Below are 18,121 nucleotides of genomic sequence, written 5' to 3'. Positions count from 1 at the left end.
AAGTTATGGACCCAATTGAATGGTTACACTTTCATGATCCATTACAAATAAAGTAGCTACTTAACTTCATTAAACTTCAGCTTAGAATGAAACTTATTGAATTAATATCATAAACATTCATTCCTTAGACTCTGATAGCTGATTGCCTATCTATTTTCAATGTTTGACATGTGTGAGGGACTGAGGGGAGTCTTCTATATATAATACCTGCGTATAGCTTTTACTAATACATTTCAGAAACATTTGAAGTGGTTGAGCCAGTACATATTCAGGCCTTAGATCTGTAGTTATAAAAAAATGCAGATCTAACTAGGAAAGGAGGCAGTTCTGGTCTTCTTTTTTTACCAGGGGGGGGGGGGGGGGGTGTTGCGGTTGTAACTGAGCTATCAAAGAGGAAAGCGCAGCAACAGTTGCAGTGGGTAGTGTTGGATTTGCCGTCCATGAGCACCATCAGAAGAAAGAAGCTTAAAAAAAGAACACTTTCCGGAAGCAACACCATCAGAAGAAAGAAGCTAAAAAATGCAGATCTAACTTTATTTGTTTAGTTTTCTACTACTCAATTATGAAGCTCCACTAACTAATGTAATCTTCTGTATCTGATGCATATGAAGAAGTTAGCACTGTGGGGGACAAGGAATGGTACTTCTTTTGCATTAGAGGAAGAAAATATAGAAACAGTATAAGGCCTAATAGAGTGACAGAAAACAATGACTGCATTGGCCTCAAGAAATCTCTAGTCTACTATAGATGAAGTGCAGGAAAAGGCACCAAAACTGATTGGATGAAGCATGAATTTTGCCTTCCAGCAAATGGGAATAGTGACAAAAAGCCAAATCCTAAAAACATTACTCATGAAGCTGTAAGATCTCTTTTATCTGATCTTCTTTCTTCATGATTAAGAAAATAAACATCAATTAATAGGATTTTCTTCTTTGGGTTGCAGGAAATGTGGGCACTTTGTTGAATTTTCAAACGAAACGTGACGTATAAGTACACATCAGATTGAAGAGGAAACTCCATCATCACACAAAGCTCAACTAATTCAAGTTCTCAAACATGTAGCTCTGAGTCTGACAATAGAGAAAAGTGCAAAAACTATGTAGCTGTTGTTACTCAACAGATTGAAAAGAAGCCAACAATTAATCACTTTGATGAAAGGAACCAGTTGTTCTCAACCCAGTTGAATTCTATAGCCCAAATTCCATTTACAACATTGTATTCAAGCTTTCCCAATGGCAATGGAAATGATTTCTTGAGAGAAGGAAATTGGGATGAACTTGCATCTTTTTTTTTATTTTTTATATATACACTTTACATGGATTCTCGTATAATAACTATTATTGTCCTAACATCGTTCACTTTATATGGATTATAGTGTTAATGGCATTTCGGTAATTTATAGTAACCTATTAACGTATCTCTTTTTTTTTTTTAATATACATTTTATTTAGATTTTTAATAATTTTTAATGTCCTGACATCATTGACTTTATATGGATTATAGTATTAATGACATTTCTGTAATTTATAGTGAACATTACAAAACTGTTGCAGAGACGGGTTTTATTAAACACCTTTTTAGTACTAAAAGTGTTCTGGATACATTTCCAAAACAAGTTTATCAAACATTATTTTGCAACCTAGAAACGTTATTCTGCAAACGAAAACACCAAAATATGTTTTTGGTGAGAAACAGAACAGAAACACGTATAACGTTATCAAACGGTACCTAAATCTACCAAATTGAACACAATCGATCAAATGTTTGTAATTTCAATTGACATATATTGAAGTTAGTGAAATATTTCACTTGCCTTGGTGTCAAAATCTACCAAATTGGCAAAATTGTTGAAAAAATTGAGCTCGAAAATTCGAACATTGAAATAACCCATGCCCACCAATAGAAAGGATCTGATCCATGATTTAAGAAGCTACCCCTAAAAGAAGCATCAAAATAATGTTTGAACAAAATGAACATGAAGGAATTGTTCCCCTGAACCACCACACCTCTATCACTTGATTCCTTTCTCATTGAACATTACATGTACAATTTGACCTCACTTAATTCAAATGTGAAGTTTCATAAACTGATGTTTGATAACCGCTCCATAAACAGATTAAATATCTCATCTCGATCCAACATGCTAATTCTGATGTACTTTGCCTCCACACCAAAGTGTTTCCCACTTCTTGTTATGATTTTATGTTCTCTGAGAAAGCTCTCACAGTCTGCTATATTCCCCTCACATTTCAACCATGCAAAAGCTGGGGAAAAGAAAAAAAAGGAAGGCATGAGCATAGCAGTGAAATCGATTAAAGTTGATTCTCATTTGGTTAAAATCATTGTAACAGTAGTTACCAGGATGGGGTTCAGTGAATCCACCGATAAAGTTGCAGGATTGTGGTAGGAACTCAGGCACACTGAACAACCCACTGCATCTGATTGCATCTCTCAGCCGTTCCCATCTCTCAGTCATCTGATGGTATGCGTAAAAGAAGAAGCTCTCTGATTCCTCAGAGTAGTCCATATGTTCACTACTATCTGATACTACTTGAAGGATTTTAGCTGCCCGTAGTTGAGAGTCCTTTGATACACCTATAGTATTCAGTACTATAAATTCAGTCATCTTTCTGGCCACCTCCTTATCCTTGACAAGAGCCCACCTGCAGGAACACAAAAATCACAACTTTTAAACATAAGTCTCTCTCTCTCTCTCCCCATATTGAGCTTTACCACTACTGTTTAGTTGGAAGTAAAGAGAGGGAAAGGGAAACGAAACAAAGAAAAAACAAGATTTTTTTTTAATCATTGCTAACTATGATTATGCAATTAGCTTAAACTTTCTAAATCTAGTAGAAAATCTCTCTCCATATTGAACTTTACCACTACTAAGGCTTTGTTTGGTTGGAAGTGAAGAGAGGGGAAGTGAAATGGAATCAAAACAAATTTTTTTTTAATCATTGCTAACAATGATTGCGTAACTTAGCTTAAAAACTATATAAATCTAGTAGAAAACTTTTATTTCACTCCTCAATTGATTCCTTGGATTTTAATAGGAACATAAATAATCCACTTGAAAAGTTTTGACTACCATATTTAGTAAGACTATGTATTAGTAACACAATCATAATTACAAGTTTTCATTTACTGTTTTAAATTTAATTTCACTTCCTTTCATTTCCTTTTTCAGAGCCAGATGGAACCTAAGTGAGAATGTGTTCAACAATCTGCACTAACTTGTAAGATCTAACAAGAAAAAAAAATGCAGAAATCATTTGCAGAATGTATATCTAAACACCCTAGCCCCGACTAGTAGCCTTCTTGTAGTAACTTGTAGTGCTTGTGTCTAATATGCAATTCGAGTTAATAACAATGAAATCTTGCCCAGTGTGTTAGCATTTTAGGTGAAATCCAATGACTAGTCTAAATCAGATCATATTCTGAATAAACATTCCATGACTTCAACATTGACTAGAGCCAGGCATAGTAGAAGAAGCCACATTGATAGAAAAGTATAATGGATAGATAGCTTACCCAATGCGTGTCCCGGCATGGCCGGTGCTTTTGGAGACGGTGAAAAGCATGAGATCATGGTCTGCAAGAGATGTAATTGGAGTGTATTGTGGCCAATAATAAACAAGGTCATATACCACCGTCCCTCCACTCCGGTTAACCACGGTTTGCCTTATAAAGCCATCAGGGTTATTTGGGGAAGTAACAAGTTCTATGTAAGGGTCATCTTTGGTGAAAGCATAAGCATCACCATCCCATTTATAGAGCCCTGATTTCATGTAGTCTGTCACTAATGGGTATGACTGCAGACAATGAGTGAAGTCCAGGTAAATCACATGTATTATTCAAAAAAGAACAAACATTGATAAGAACCTACAAGGCAAAACAATGATAGTTCAAATAAGACACTTTGGAATCATTGACATGCAAGCTGTGTGTGTTGTGGAGATCAATATCAGCCAAACCTTCATACATCTTTCAGTGGATATATAGCAGTGACTAACCCAATATCAAGCTATGAAGGCCGTACCCAGTGCACAAAGCTCCCGTGTTTAGCAGGGTCTGGGGAGGGTCAGATGGACGCAGCCTTACCCTTGTTTCCAGAGAGGCTGTTTCCAAGACTTGAACTTGTGAACAAGCGTTCAGCAAGTGAGCACTTGACCAACGCGCCAAGCACGACCTTCAATAACAGGCTATCTTGCTTCTAAATTTGTAGGGAAGGTGTAGTTCACAGATGAAAGTAATAACTGTGTCAACTTGCAAGGCTTGGTCTTGTATCTTTTTCTTCACTTGGGTTGCTTGACATTGTAGATAAGTTAATTTAATTTACAGGAGAACTCGGTGAAATGGAACCTTCAAAATAAGACCTGGCAAGTCCAACACTAAATGCACTTGAATTATTCGTAGAAATTTCTAAATGTCTATGTGCTGGTATTGACCATTTTGTTTGCTCAGCTGTGTTAATGTTTCCATAGCATCTCATGAACCGACCACAAGTAGGAATCAAAGAGATATCAAATAGCAATGGAGTCAATTAAAACACAAGATGACGCAGCACCTACTGACCCACATGAAATGATGACAAGATAAGTACTAAAGAAAGAAGAAAGAAACTCACCGAGTAGTAGGGAATAGCAGAGACTACGCTGATGGGGTGGTGATGAGGTGGATGAGGGGGAGGAGGAGAAGAAGAGAGAGCATAAAGTACGGCCTGAAATAACTGGTTGGATCCCGTCCCCACCACGATGTGACGGTCGTGGGTTACTGCGTTACCGACCAAACCGTGCAATCTGATGATCTGTTTGGCGAGCTCCGGTTCCAGGAACCAACACAGGTTCTCGACGTCGGAGAAATAGCTCATCGACTCCCACCCTCTTATCACGATCGTGCTCTTCTCCCCTACCCTTCTCCAGTACTCTTCGTACATCGTTGGATCCCCACTGCAAAATTTGAATTCACTTAGTTACAGATGAGAATCAGAAGAACGAAACCCGTAAGAATATATTGGTAAAAACTACTCCGTATAGCTCCGTAGGGTACATTTCTACATGTCCAATCTTACAAGGGACCCAGAAAAAATTCCCAACTTTGAAGATGTGGGGTTAAGGAGTGTTCTGTTTCCTGGGTCTGGTTTCACGCCCTAAAATGATCAGTACGATCAGGGAGCATCCAGCCGTTGGATTGTGCCACACATATTCCTAAACATACGCCAAAATATGTGCAGCACAACCCAATGCCCCTGGACACACCCGGGATACTGAGCACCCTAGAAAGGAGCCGGATCCCCCGAGGCTAGTGAATGTTCGGATGTTCCCCACTCAATACAGACTCCCATGCTGGAGGAGACCACAGTATATAGTGTCGGCTCAATCCACCCTCTCCAAAGAGACCATACTACGGTGTCAGCTCATTCCTGGCGCCCTTCCTAAGGGATTCACAATCCACACCCATGTGTGAGACCCACAACCCAGTACTCTCAACCCCACTTTCTTGGAGTGGCCAGATTTTAGAACTGAAGCTAACGCCTCAAAAATGCATCTATTTAGAGGGTTTCCCTTATCCACTAATATGCCAAGATTCCTTCATCCCTATTAAGCGTAGTCATTAGGGTTGGGTCTAATTGGTCCCACTAATTCAAGGCTCTGCATCGTCTATTTATGTAAATCAGGTCTTCTAGGTTAGGGCATAGACACGTTTCTATAAGGTATTAGATTTGTGACTTATACCCAAAAAGCTTAAATATTATTAATTGATGGATGCTTTAGCCCGATACATTTAATAATCGTAATTGATCGAACCAGCCTCGGGGTTCAATTATCGGTTCAAGTCGAGCCTACAGATACGGGCCAATTTTTGGAAAACCCAGATTAATAGAGGGTTGCGCTCGAATGACAGAGTAGTTAACAAAGTCCACCCGGTGCCGGTTAACGGACGACACCACCGGTACTGGTTATCTGATAGTGTAATAAACCACCAATAAATCTTGATTGCCTGAGAGAGAGATGAGAGAGATGATACTTACTGGTCCAAGTTTATAACCTTATTCCCGCCGTCTGCCGCCCCAAAGCCCGAATTTGAGCTGCTGCTGCTGCTAACATGAACCTTCTGCTCTGAAGCGACACACATGGTGTTGATCTTGTTGTCGAAGCAGAATTGTTGTTGAGGCTTCTGGCCACTATGGACGCCTCGGTCGTATACAAACCAAGTGAGCAAACCCAGATTCAGTGTAAGCGACAAGAGCAGCAAATGCCTCCATGAGAACACCCTCGAAACTCGCTTCCCTTCACCTGAAACCTTGTCCATTCTTGGCTGATGATGATGATGGTGATGGATCACAACCCTAATTATCTTCTCAATCTTTCAGCAACTAATTCTAACTAAACACAGTAGTGGAGATCTTCTCAGAACCAGTTTCCTCTCAAAAGGAGATTTTCTAGGAAACACGATGGTTCCACTTTCACACTCTTGAATTTTCTTTTTCTTCCTCTGTTTCTCTTACTGAAAGGGACCGGCTAAAGAATCAAAATAGCAGAAATCTCGGACTTTTCCAAAAACATGGTGAACCTGGAAGCGATTCAAAGAATCAGCTGATCTCATGTTTCGATTCCTTTCTCTGTTCCTTCTCGGAATAAACCCTACATATTACGACGTACAATTTGTCAAGTTCGGATTCTTCAAGCTAGTGCTTGAGTGCTTCTGCAACATCCACACCATGCCGCCATCGTGGTTCCGTAAGCAGATTTAGCTGCTCACTGCACTTCTGAACTTGCAAAGATAATCAATCACGCAGTCACGCCACCCAACAACACTCATCATCATAATCTGATCGAAGAGATCCTGAAATCGAATTCCTAACCAAAGAAGAAGGGGATGAGGAGGGTATGGAGACTGCAAAGTGAAAAAGCAGAACACCACGAGGAGTTCATCAATGAGATTAATGAGGTCATTTCTTGTAAGTTCTGACACTCCCATTAAATGAACCTTCCTTGCTTCAAGCAAAGAAGAAATCCACTTGGAATCAAATCATTTCGCCTTATCGAACGCAGAATCACCTGTTTCCAATGCTGGATCTCAGACAAAAACCACATGAAAACTGAGATTCGCTGCTCAATTACTGATTTTCCCTGCAGAAACTTCAAACTCCCCTTAAAAAAACAAACAAAAAAAAAAAAGTTGTACTTTCGAGGCGTGGGTTTGTGGAACTGTATTGACAGGGAAAAAGCTGCTATTATTATTCAAAGGCTTTCGGTTTACTTTTTCATGTGCTTACACAGTTGCAGTTTCATAAGTGCATTCCATTCGATGATTCGAATACTATTTAACACTTTTTTGTTCATTCTCCTGTCAACCTTTTTCATTTTGTTTTTTGGGCAATTCTCACTGCCGTACACTTAGCCTAAAACTTCCCTATCATAAAATACTCTTTACTGTTAAACTTTTACATCTCCTTCCTCTCCTCATATTTTGAATATCCAGATTACCCTTCCTTTTCACCTCTATTTACTTTCTCATCTAGTTGTTCTTTCTTATTGAGTAGCTTACAAATTGCTTTTATCGAACCAAAAAATCAATCAGTTAACAAATTTTTAATAAGTTTGCTTTTATCCAACCAAGAAAAAATAATGTTGATTTTTCAACAGTCCTCCCACGAGTGAAATAGTTCTTCCCCATATGTCAATTTATCTATTTTTTTTTTTTTGTCTCTTGTCTCATCCATCATCATGGATTTAGTAAGCGATGGTAGGATTGGTATTGAGATGGGATCAATATCAGTCGCAGCCGTATTGAGATGGGATCGATGGTACATTCAATAAGGTAGCAACAAGAGGTTTTAGGGATTAAAAGATGGGGAAAAGGAATGCTACTTGGTTGCACAGTGCGACGTGTACTTACTCCTAGACAGTCATGAACGAAATACCGATGCACCCCCTCGACTGGGTGGTATTCTTTATCCCTAAAAAATAATAAAAAAATGATAAAAATTAGTATCAAATCAGTCTCGTCCCTAACCAATACTGATACATCACTGTCTTTTCCTCTTTCCACATACTTAGATATCTTCTCCCTCTTCCTCAGACAAAGGTGGGAGGAGTGTTGAAGAGCTTGGTTCGGTAAAAACAAAATTGTTAATCAGTTGGATCTTTCATGGTTAGGTAAAAGCAATTTGTGAGCCACTCACTAAGAATGGATAAATAGATTAGCAGGATACTTACTAGGTGACAAGGAAAGGTAATATGGGTATTTAAAAACATGAGGGGAGAAAATGTAAAAGTTTCAATGGAGGGGAGTATCAGAAAAGAAATTTAAGGTAGGGAGTTTTAATAAATATAGGCTAAGTATACGGAGTGATAGTAAGGGTTCGGGTCCTCTATAGCGCGATACAATGTGTAGCGCACCGTCCGACTCGGGCACACAGCCCAACACACAGGCAGGGTGTTGGCCATTTTTACTTATATCAGATACCAAATTTTTTTTTTGACCGTTTTACTCTATGTACCATACCATCAATCTCATATCACTCAAGTATCGGCCGACATCAATACCAATTCTTAAAACCCTGATAGGGACATTCAAGAATGCAGGGCATGGTTTACAAACCCAGGAACCGGGATCCGGCCAATTCCTATCAAATCGGCAAAACACACCCGAATCCCTAGTTTCCATATAGGCTCGGCATAGGCCGATCTGGATCGGCCAGAATCCGATTTTTTGAACCATGATGCTGAGGGCTGGTTTCCCGTTCTCATGCAAGTGGTTCAACACAGTGTAATCTTGCATCTACATTTCATCTTATGACAGATTAAGCTTTAGGGGAATACCATATTAGAAAATGGAAATGCAAATTTCCTAAGAATCCATTTAAGTACAATACGAAAATGAGTTTCTGGTATACTCTTCCATCTCCATCCAAATGTTTATGGCCATGATTTCTATTTAAAGACTTCTTGTATATTTCTAGTCGAACTCAAGATGTACAGTTTAACCGGTCTGGTAATAGGTGGTGTCTAACTTTAGCTTATAACTTAGCTAGGAATATGTGTTGCCATGATGTAAATTCTCCGGATGGTTAATCCCGGTTTGTGTGTTTCTGTTTAGTTTCATTAAAAAAAAAAAAAAAAAGAGTTTCTGGGACCCAACCAGACACAGTTCCGGTGACAGGTCAATGATCAAAGTCATGTAGTGAATTATTAGGAACACGCCCATAAGCAAGGATATGTCGGACTAACCTTGGCTCGGCCCCATAACTGTTCCATGCCCCCAAGAAATAGAATGATTATCCAACAAAGAGACTTTTTTAGGGAGAAAGGGTTCCATCGGAAAGTTTGAGACTTTGGCCAACGAAGCTGTGAATGAACGGCTATGGTTAGATCCTAAAAGGTTGGAGCGCCTAAAATAATCCTTTATGAAACAATACCAAACCCATCCCCCTCCCCACCCCAAATAAAATGTAGAGAAAAAGTTTCCCACTACATTACATCAGTGTATTATCTTCTTTTTACATGGGATTTTCTTTTTTATGAGAGGGTTTTCTGCATGGTTTGAATTATCAGTATCGTCTCAGGTGGTATCCGATCATAGGAGGGCAGCAAAGTTATTTCATGTAAAAAAGAGAGAGAAAAATAGTGGTGTTGACGTACCTTTCTTCAGCAGCTCAAATAACCTTCTCCACTTTTATAACTACTTTATTTCTCCTATCTTAACCATGTGTACCTCATGTGGATACCCTTTTTCACGCAATGGCAGTTTGGGGAACCTCAATCTTAAGTAATGGCTAAATGTTCTTTGTATCGTGGGCACAGGTTGCGCCCAGAGACATGGGAGGTGGATGAAATGACCACCCTACCCCCTGAATGGCAAGCCCAAGTGTCTGGGCGTAGGTTGCACTACGGCACAGAGAACTTCTTCCCATAAAAATTGGGAAAAAGATCCCTAACAGGTCGCATGGCGTCTATGCCCAAACACAGAGGGGGTGAAATGACGACCCCTTCCCCTCTAAAAAATGAAAACCCGCCCCTATTAATGCCCCCGCCCGTGCTCTCATTGGCCTTCATGCTAGTGCAGAGGCCATGCGGCCTAGAAACTATCCCACCCATAAAAATTGAAGTTGGCAATGAGTATTTTCTTTGTAGAAAAAGGTTCTCTCTCTCTCTCTCTCTCTCTCTCTCTCTCTCTCTCTAATGAAATGAATTCTCTATCTTGTTATAAAGGAGACCGTTTCATCGCCTTTCATTGGTGCACTCCGCTATGCCGCTTGCTGAGAGAATTCTCTTCCTTTTTTTAATTTACCATGGGTCATCGTTCCAATCTTGTTTGGTTTCTTTCTCAAATGATGTTGGAATAAAATAAGATGGACAAAAAATATAAGACTAGAAATATGATAAAGACTTATTTGATTAATATGGCAAATAGTATGGCATCGACATATTCTTGTAGAAAGAAGTACACCGATACACATCCTCTTGTGATACCTAAACAGTAAATGGTAGAGTTGAGTAGCATCAAACGATGCTCTTCTTAAGGTTTACAACTCTCAAATCCCATAGGTTGCAGTTCCAAATGAGATTACGCTGGGCATCCAAAGGCTAGTGGAAGATCGAAAATTCTCTTGAGACTGATCGGATCTCCCATACACACTCAAGAGACCTCCACAAGGCAGGCTAAAAGAGTTTATATTCACTAAATCACTGACACTGATAGACTTTGGTGGGAAAGAAAACATAAACTAAAATTGTTTGGGAAGTAGTTTTTTGTCCGGGAGTGTGGCCTACGCCAGCACTCCCATGTATCTATCTCTCTCCTCCTCAAAACAAGGGGGCAGAGGTGTCTTTTCATATAGGGAGGAAAGAGATAGACTCATGGGAGTGCTAGTGTAGGCCACACTCCCAGACAGAGAACTTTCTCCCAAATTGTTTTTAAAGAAGTTTTCAAAACAATGTTAGAGAATGAGCAAGAATTCCTCTTTTTATATAGGAGAGGAACAGACACTACTAAGGGATGTCTCCAAAAGATATGCCCCAAATCATATCTTTTTCCACAAGACTTGTTTGTTAGCCACTCAAACAAGTCTTTCAATAGGCACACCCATTGGCTATTTAGGTGTCTATTAGGAAAGGACTCAACCCTCTAACACACCCAACAAAATCATATTTTGAATGTTTAATTACAAAACATAAAAAATACAACAAATGATAATTGAAGATGACAATCCCTTTATGGAGAAAATATATTACAACTGAATATAGTGTTCGTCCTTCTGGCCTGTGGGCTGGGGACCATTCAATAAAGTTCTTTAAAGCCATACCATGAATGTAAATAATGCACCACAGGCCCAAGGACCACCCATTAAAAACCTAATGCACATAGTGTCTATCAAGATCGATGGAATATGAAAGTGATCAAACCCTTTACCCTAGTACTAGTAGAAGTCCATATTCATTAACTCCATTATTTTCCCTGAGATGCTTTGCCAAATCCTTGGATTCGGCTCCTCTCCTGTGAGCCTAGCGCCGTTGGATACTTCACTGAGCACTCCCTGGGCACTTTGCTCGCAGGAGAGGAGCCCGAATTGGGGTCCTACTCCTACCTCTCACTCTAGAGTCTAGACCATATGGAGAATCTTTCATTCTTTTGAGAGCTCCATTGGTGTGAACCTCTTGTAAGGTTTTCACCCGCTTCTTAATTCTTTTTCCCCTCTTAAATTCTCTAGTCTACCCATGGTTTAAAAACACCGAATCGAGATCAGGATCGATAGTTAATTCTTTTCCGGAACGGATTGATATTGCCTGAATTGACATCGGAATCGACATATTCCAAGCATTTAAGGTATTTCCACATAGGATGGCCTGAGTTGGATCTGAGAGATTCTGGATTGGCCAATGGATTCGAATCTTAAAAATGAGTAAGACCCTAGAGTGTCGCTCCTATTCACTGAGTGTCTTAGTCCCACCAATTAACTTTTAGAGGAGAGTAAGTGATTCTCTCTCACCCCCCCCCCCCCCCCCCCACCTCTCCTTGGTGGAAGACAATTTTGCTCAAGTTGAAGCCCCTTTGTGGGGAATGCTCCACCACCTCCTTCTCTCAAACTGCAAGTGGCAAATCACAGTAATGGAGAATTTGACATTTTGTCGTTTTTCCAAATGGTCCCCCGCAGGGTCTTCGGTCATTGCGTATGACAACAAACTCTAGTTCAAGCATCAAGAGTTTCCAATCAAGAACTCTAGATTCCTCTCCATCATCTCCATTGGATCTAGTATGAAAGATTGAAGGAGACTTGAAAGAGAATTTATTAGCCACGAAGTGACAGGACAGCTCTTTCATTTACTGATTGGTAACATAGAATCTATGCTGTCCAATGTAGAATATTAAGAATAATAGAAATGGTCCCACATCTGCAATATAGCCTACCATTTTTTCCACCTCTCAATTACTTGAATGGGATAGAGCCGGCTTTGAGCTAAACTACACAGAACTCATCTACAAATGCGGCCCTTTGTTAGAAGAGATTGTTCAACTCACTTTAGAAGAGTAGGTTACCATACCAAGCCAAAGGCAGTCCAATCACAAACCCATCCAAATCATCCTACAAATCTAAAACCCAACAATTTCTGTTGGATTAAGTTTCCTTTCAACTGATAAGGAAAAATCCCTTCCCCACTGGTCTGTGACCCTGTGATTAAACTCCTGTCATTAACTCATATAGTACAAGTTGAAAATACCCTTCTCCATGCTAATCAAAGGGGCAGATCTCCATGGTGAGCCGATTCTCTATTCACCATGGGTGAAGAGAAGGATCCCTCCCAACACATTACGACTAAAAATTACTACTGAACTAAATTAACATCTACAACCAAGACTTATACAAGGCATTCCGAATATATACCGCACCATCAAATTATCTCACCTGTTAGAACGGCCAGTCTTAAGACAAATGATCTGATCTTTGCTTATTCACACATGCCAACTGATCTCAGCTTTTGCTTTGTGGAATCTCTACTGTTGCATCGGCCTTGCAAGGTAACAAATCCAAAGAGTCCTTATCCAGGCTACCTAGTGTGAACTGGCCCAAGGAGCTCACCTTCAGCAATTAACGAACTCTCAAGAAAATGAGCATGAGGGAGGCTCAACCATGGTATGAGCACTCCCTGGCCCAAGTCTACACAGGCCTGGATCTAGCCTCAACCAAAGATATCAGATCCGAAGTGTGGCCAAAGAGCAGACTGTACCGTGCACAAAATAAAAAACCTGCACTTTAACTGGAGAATTGGCATTAATCATTACAATAAATTTTCACATTAGTACGAGTAACCAATGGTGGAACTGGAATGTAACAACTCATTGTATTCAATTTCCTGGCAAGAGGACCCAAAATAGATGGGGACAAATTAAACCCACCTTGAGCCCATAAAGATATTTGCAGCTGATATAACAGTTGTAATAGAAGTACATTGGGATCTGAACAAGGGCCTGCAACCAGCCCATATGAACGAATGCTGTTCAAGTCCAGGGAAAATTTTCCTCAGCCAGGTGAAGATTGGTTTACTTTTTCTCTTTTCCTTAATATTCTTCTCAAGAAATGAAAAAAAAAAATACTCACAGCTAAAGTAAACTGAAGGGGTAGATACAAAACCTGCTGGTTACCAATTTCATGAATAATACCTGCAGATATTACAATTAGAATGTGTCTACATTAATATGTTGAACCCGCTGAGAAGCACATATGAGCACTGGTATAGTCATGTTCCCTTTGTGCATTGGTATTGTCACGCTCCCTCAATCACACAATCGGATCCTTGAGCGTCAAAATGCTCTGTAAAAGCCAAAGCAACAATAACCGTAACCATGAGCTGCCGGGAAAATTTTAAACCCAGACCATTCTTATGCAGAATTCCAGAAAACCAATATCATGTATAAAAGCACACATTTCTTTTAACTTCTACACCAAGTACTTTATTAAAATGTTACAAAAAACATCTTACAAACAATAGCTATTCATAAAAGAAACAGAACTTCACAGCATTATGACCAAACACAACCATGACAATGTTCTGAGCCTGTGATAATGGTAAATGGAGAGGAAAGTGCACTCAGAAAATGGTGGCGGTTGCATTCTGAACCAGATAGCCTATGGCACTTGGAAATCCTAGGCATACACGCAGTTACCCATATGAAGAGGCAATAGCTTTGCTAATCAACTTACTTTCTCCATCACTGGAAAGCAGTTGTACTTCCAACCCTACTGTTTTCCACAAGCTTTAACCACTAGTTCCTGCACAAAACATATTGGGTTCCTCCACCCGCCTCTAGGTCAAACCAGGAGGTAGGCCACAAGAAGTTCACACATGCTATGTTCCCCAGCCTTCCAAGAAGGGAAAAAAAAACCACCCTCCAATCCCTCAGCTAAGGTAAATATGTATAACCAGAAAACATTTCACTATCTCAGATATGGGGAATTTGCAGAGATGTTGTCGTATCTTCCATGTTCGATTAAGGTATGATGTGACATAGAGCCGATCTACCACAATCAAATCTGCCTACCCTGGCAAGAATGTAACCTCCACCACCATCATGATAACCTTCATGATCTGTTGCACCCATAGTTCAAAAAGTCAGCAAAATTTCCCCGAAATTTCTAACATTTCAGCACTTCATTCCAGAATCTCACTCATTTTGGTCTAAAAAATGCACTGTTTCGTCGAAATTTCGGTCATTTAGTTTCAGTATTTTTCCCATTTCGGCCTTTTGTATCCTGAAATGGTCAAGCAAAACTCAGAGAAAAAAATCCAATGTTTCGATTGTCTTGACATGCTCGAGACACCGAAACAAGTCAAGTTTTCGAACTATGATTGCACCAGATAGACTTGTGACAGATTCCACCAATCTGTCTGCAGCTAAAGAATCATGTTTTTCAATTCACACCAAGTGAACCAGAATAATGCCATCATGATTTCCAAATGCGTTCAATAAAGACTGGACATAAATTACCAAACGAGCTAAATGTAATTTTATTACGTTAGGGTCTTACTCATGCTGAACATGATGAAGATAGCTCACCAAAGAGATAACCTGATTCCAGTCTAAAAAATGCACCGTTGCGTCGAAATTTTGGTCATTTCGTTTCAGTACTTCGCTCATTTCGGCCTTTTGCATCCCGAAACGGCCAAGCAAAACTCATAGAAAAAAAATACAATGTTTCGACGAAATTTCGAGGTTTCGGTTGTCTCGACCTGGTCAAGACACCGAACAAGACGAGTTTTCGAACTATGGTGGCACCAGATAGACTCGTGGCACACTTCAATGACAGCCTCCACCAATCTGTCTGCAGCTAAAGAATCATATTTATTATTTCACACCAAGTGAACCAGAATAATAATGCCATCATGATTTCCAAATGCCGTTCAACGCAGACTGGACACGAATTACCAAACGAGCTAAATGTAATTTTATTATGTTAATCCAGTAACCAAGAAAGGGGTCTACTCATGCTGAATATGATGAAGATAGCTCACTAAAGAGAGAACCTGATTCCAATGCCTACAAAGATTTCAATAGAGACCCCTTGGAAAGCCTTCAAGGTGACCTCAAACCTAGATGATCTCAAAATGAAATATTAAGTACTTCCCAAGCAGATCTCACCAATCTGTAAACAATCTGTTGTTTCTTCATTCTAAATGCTCACCAAATATAAGCAGGCACCAAAGAAGCTTTAACCATTTTATCAATGAGAATCAATTGCCAAAATTTTCATAAGATCTTGGACACCTCTGCAAAACATCCAGTCACTCCAAAGAGAGACAGACAAGTGGGGACCCAAACAGCCCTCATGAAGGAGCATTGGATGAATAGGTGACGCACAAAACTCCCCTTCCACAGTGCACGCAGAGAATCCACCAAAAGTTGGTAAACCTAGCATGTTCTGCACTAATTAAATGCTCATATTCAGTACATTAATATATTAGGGTTTTCTGACGCTCTGATTTGAATTTAAGTAGCAAAGGTACATGGACCCCAATCAATAAAAGCAAAATGTTAATTATAAAAGCCGAAGCCCAACCAACTGGGTTCTCTTAAATATCTTTAGCATTTTAATCTCTAAAATCTTGCTCAATCTAGGCCCAAAATATAATCATTTTGTTTATCCCCAGCAACAACATATAAGCTATGTTGTGACTCGTGAATGCCTTTCAAAAGCTCCGTCCAACTACTCTACGAACCCACAAACTGGGAACCCCAGCCACAAATGTGGTTCTAGGTCACCTAATGAATAGGTTTCAGAAACCAGCAGTAAACCAAAATCGCAGACTAAAAAAAATTCCCAGAAGTCCGATAGAACCGAAATTCTGGCCGAATGCTCAAATAATAGTAGTGAACAGAATACCAAAGTTTCAGATTAATCCAAAGGCTAGATGTTGAGATATGAATAAATCCTACTAGGTGTAGGAATTTCAAACAAAATTTTAAAACCAGAAAAGGAGAAATTCAATTATTCATTAACAAACAGATCGGAAAGGGGTGTCGAGTAAATATGTGGATGTAATTAAAGATATGTATGAGGGAGTGGTGACTAGTGTGAGATCTGTGGGAGGTCAGGGCAAGGTATTCCCAATTACGATTGGGTTACATCAGGGATCAGCCTTAAGCCTTTATCTATTTGTGCTTATCATGGACGACCTAACCAAGAGCATTCAAGACGAGGTCTCGTGGTATATGCTCTTCGCCGATGATATTGTTTTGGTGGATGAGACAAAACTGGGATTAAACGAAGATGGAGTATATGATGTATAATTTTAGTCGTACTATGATGGATACCGACATGGTGTGCATTGAGGAAAGAGATACCACAAAGTGACTATTTTAGATATCTGGGGTCAATCTTAAATAAAGAAGGTGACATAGAAGATGATGTTTCACAGAGAATTAAAGTGGGATGGATGAAGTGGAGAGGTGCGTCTAGATTGCTATATGACCAACGTGTTCCTTTAAAGCTTAAAGGAAAGTTCTATTGGTGGAGGGCCGGTTAGGAGAAGAGAGGAAGCTGGGAAAAATCAGAGTTGCAGGGGGAGAGAGGAGAAATCGCATAACAAGAAAAGGGGGGGGGGGGGGAAGAGTGCACACCCACACAGCCCTCAGTCTACTCAAACTATAAACTCAATCCATTCTTCAAATCTGTCTCCAACGATGGGGAATTACATCATATATAAAGAGAAATAAAAGACTCCTAAAAATAAATACTAACTTTCTAAATAGGAAACTAATTCAAATAAGGAGACTAAGAAGAATTGGGAACCAAATATCCTACGTAGCTACCTTCTAAAATAAAGTAAAAGATATTATTTCCCCAAATAACATAAATTCCTAAAATCCTAGGAGATCCAAAATCTCAAACTGGACCCGGTTCATATTCGTTTGGATACCCAGCTGGGTTTGGGTTAGCCCAAGGTAGTGTATTTGCATCAAATCCTCTAGTGTTGAGAAAGACTCGTCCACGAGTTTTGTAGAATGGTAGAAATAAAAGCTCATGAGCAAGGACTATAGGTTCCATGTCTGCAACTTGTAGAAAATCCAAAATATGAAGCTTTGGGGTTGCATCCCTGGCTGGAAAATCGTGGGGAAGAACAAATTCATAATGTGGAATAGCTTTCACTACATTGGAATCCGTCGTTACTTGATCCATGATTTGCTCATCTTTTGTTGCCACTATTGGTTGTTCTGGTTGAGGCCGTATCACTGGTGCTGCCTCTTTTGGCATGGAACAAACATCATCAACCAACCCATGAAGAATGAATGTCTGGGGCATGTGAAAAGGATGTAGAGTGTACAAGTTTCAGTCACAATCAATGATGTATTTTCGTTCTTTAGCCATTCACGACCCAATTTAATAACACACCGAGGAGAATCAAACACTTCACAATGAGCTCCATCACAATAATAAGAAATAGAGCATTCGACGAATACATAATCCTCAGAGTGAATAATGATCTGGTTGTTCTTGGATAACATCTCTACCACAGATCATGAGACGAAATTGTTGCTTTGTCGTTCATCAATAAACAACATGGCAAGCTTTCCATTAGGCAACCAAACTCTGAACTTGAACACAAAAGAATCCATG

The 18,121-nt window shown here is 39.6% G+C and overlaps 2 protein-coding genes across 2 annotated transcripts in view; both read right to left on the bottom strand.

Annotated features, from left to right (window-relative positions):
- Window positions 1-2,011: 2,011 nt before the first annotated feature.
- Window positions 2,012-6,335, bottom strand: LOC122671631 (tryptophan aminotransferase-related protein 2-like). The gene is made up of 5 exons (XM_043868969.1): window positions 6,035-6,335; window positions 4,631-4,952; window positions 3,535-3,815; window positions 2,359-2,663; window positions 2,012-2,264 (listed from the first exon to the last, which is right to left on the bottom strand). The coding sequence occupies exons 1-5, from the start codon at window positions 6,313-6,315 to the stop codon at window positions 2,080-2,082; spliced, it is 1,374 nt and encodes a 457-aa protein (XP_043724904.1). The 5' UTR covers window positions 6,316-6,335; the 3' UTR covers window positions 2,012-2,079.
- A 6,989-nt stretch (window positions 6,336-13,324) lies between these two features.
- The window catches only part of LOC122671102 (zinc finger CCCH domain-containing protein 27-like), a 37,149-nt gene continuing 32,352 nt past the window's right edge, over window positions 13,325-18,121 (bottom strand). The window contains exon 7 of the mRNA XM_043868202.1: window positions 13,325-13,819. Within this exon, the coding sequence (XP_043724137.1) occupies window positions 13,773-13,819 (47 nt within the window). The 3' untranslated portion in view covers window positions 13,325-13,772. The remainder of the gene's footprint in view (window positions 13,820-18,121) is intronic.

Source organism: Telopea speciosissima, chromosome 8, assembly GCF_018873765.1.
Source record: "Telopea speciosissima isolate NSW1024214 ecotype Mountain lineage chromosome 8, Tspe_v1, whole genome shotgun sequence".
Lineage (NCBI taxonomy): Eukaryota > Viridiplantae > Streptophyta > Magnoliopsida > Proteales > Proteaceae > Telopea > Telopea speciosissima.
Note: the sequence above shows the minus strand (reverse complement) of the source record. Positions and strands in the feature narration are given on the sequence as shown.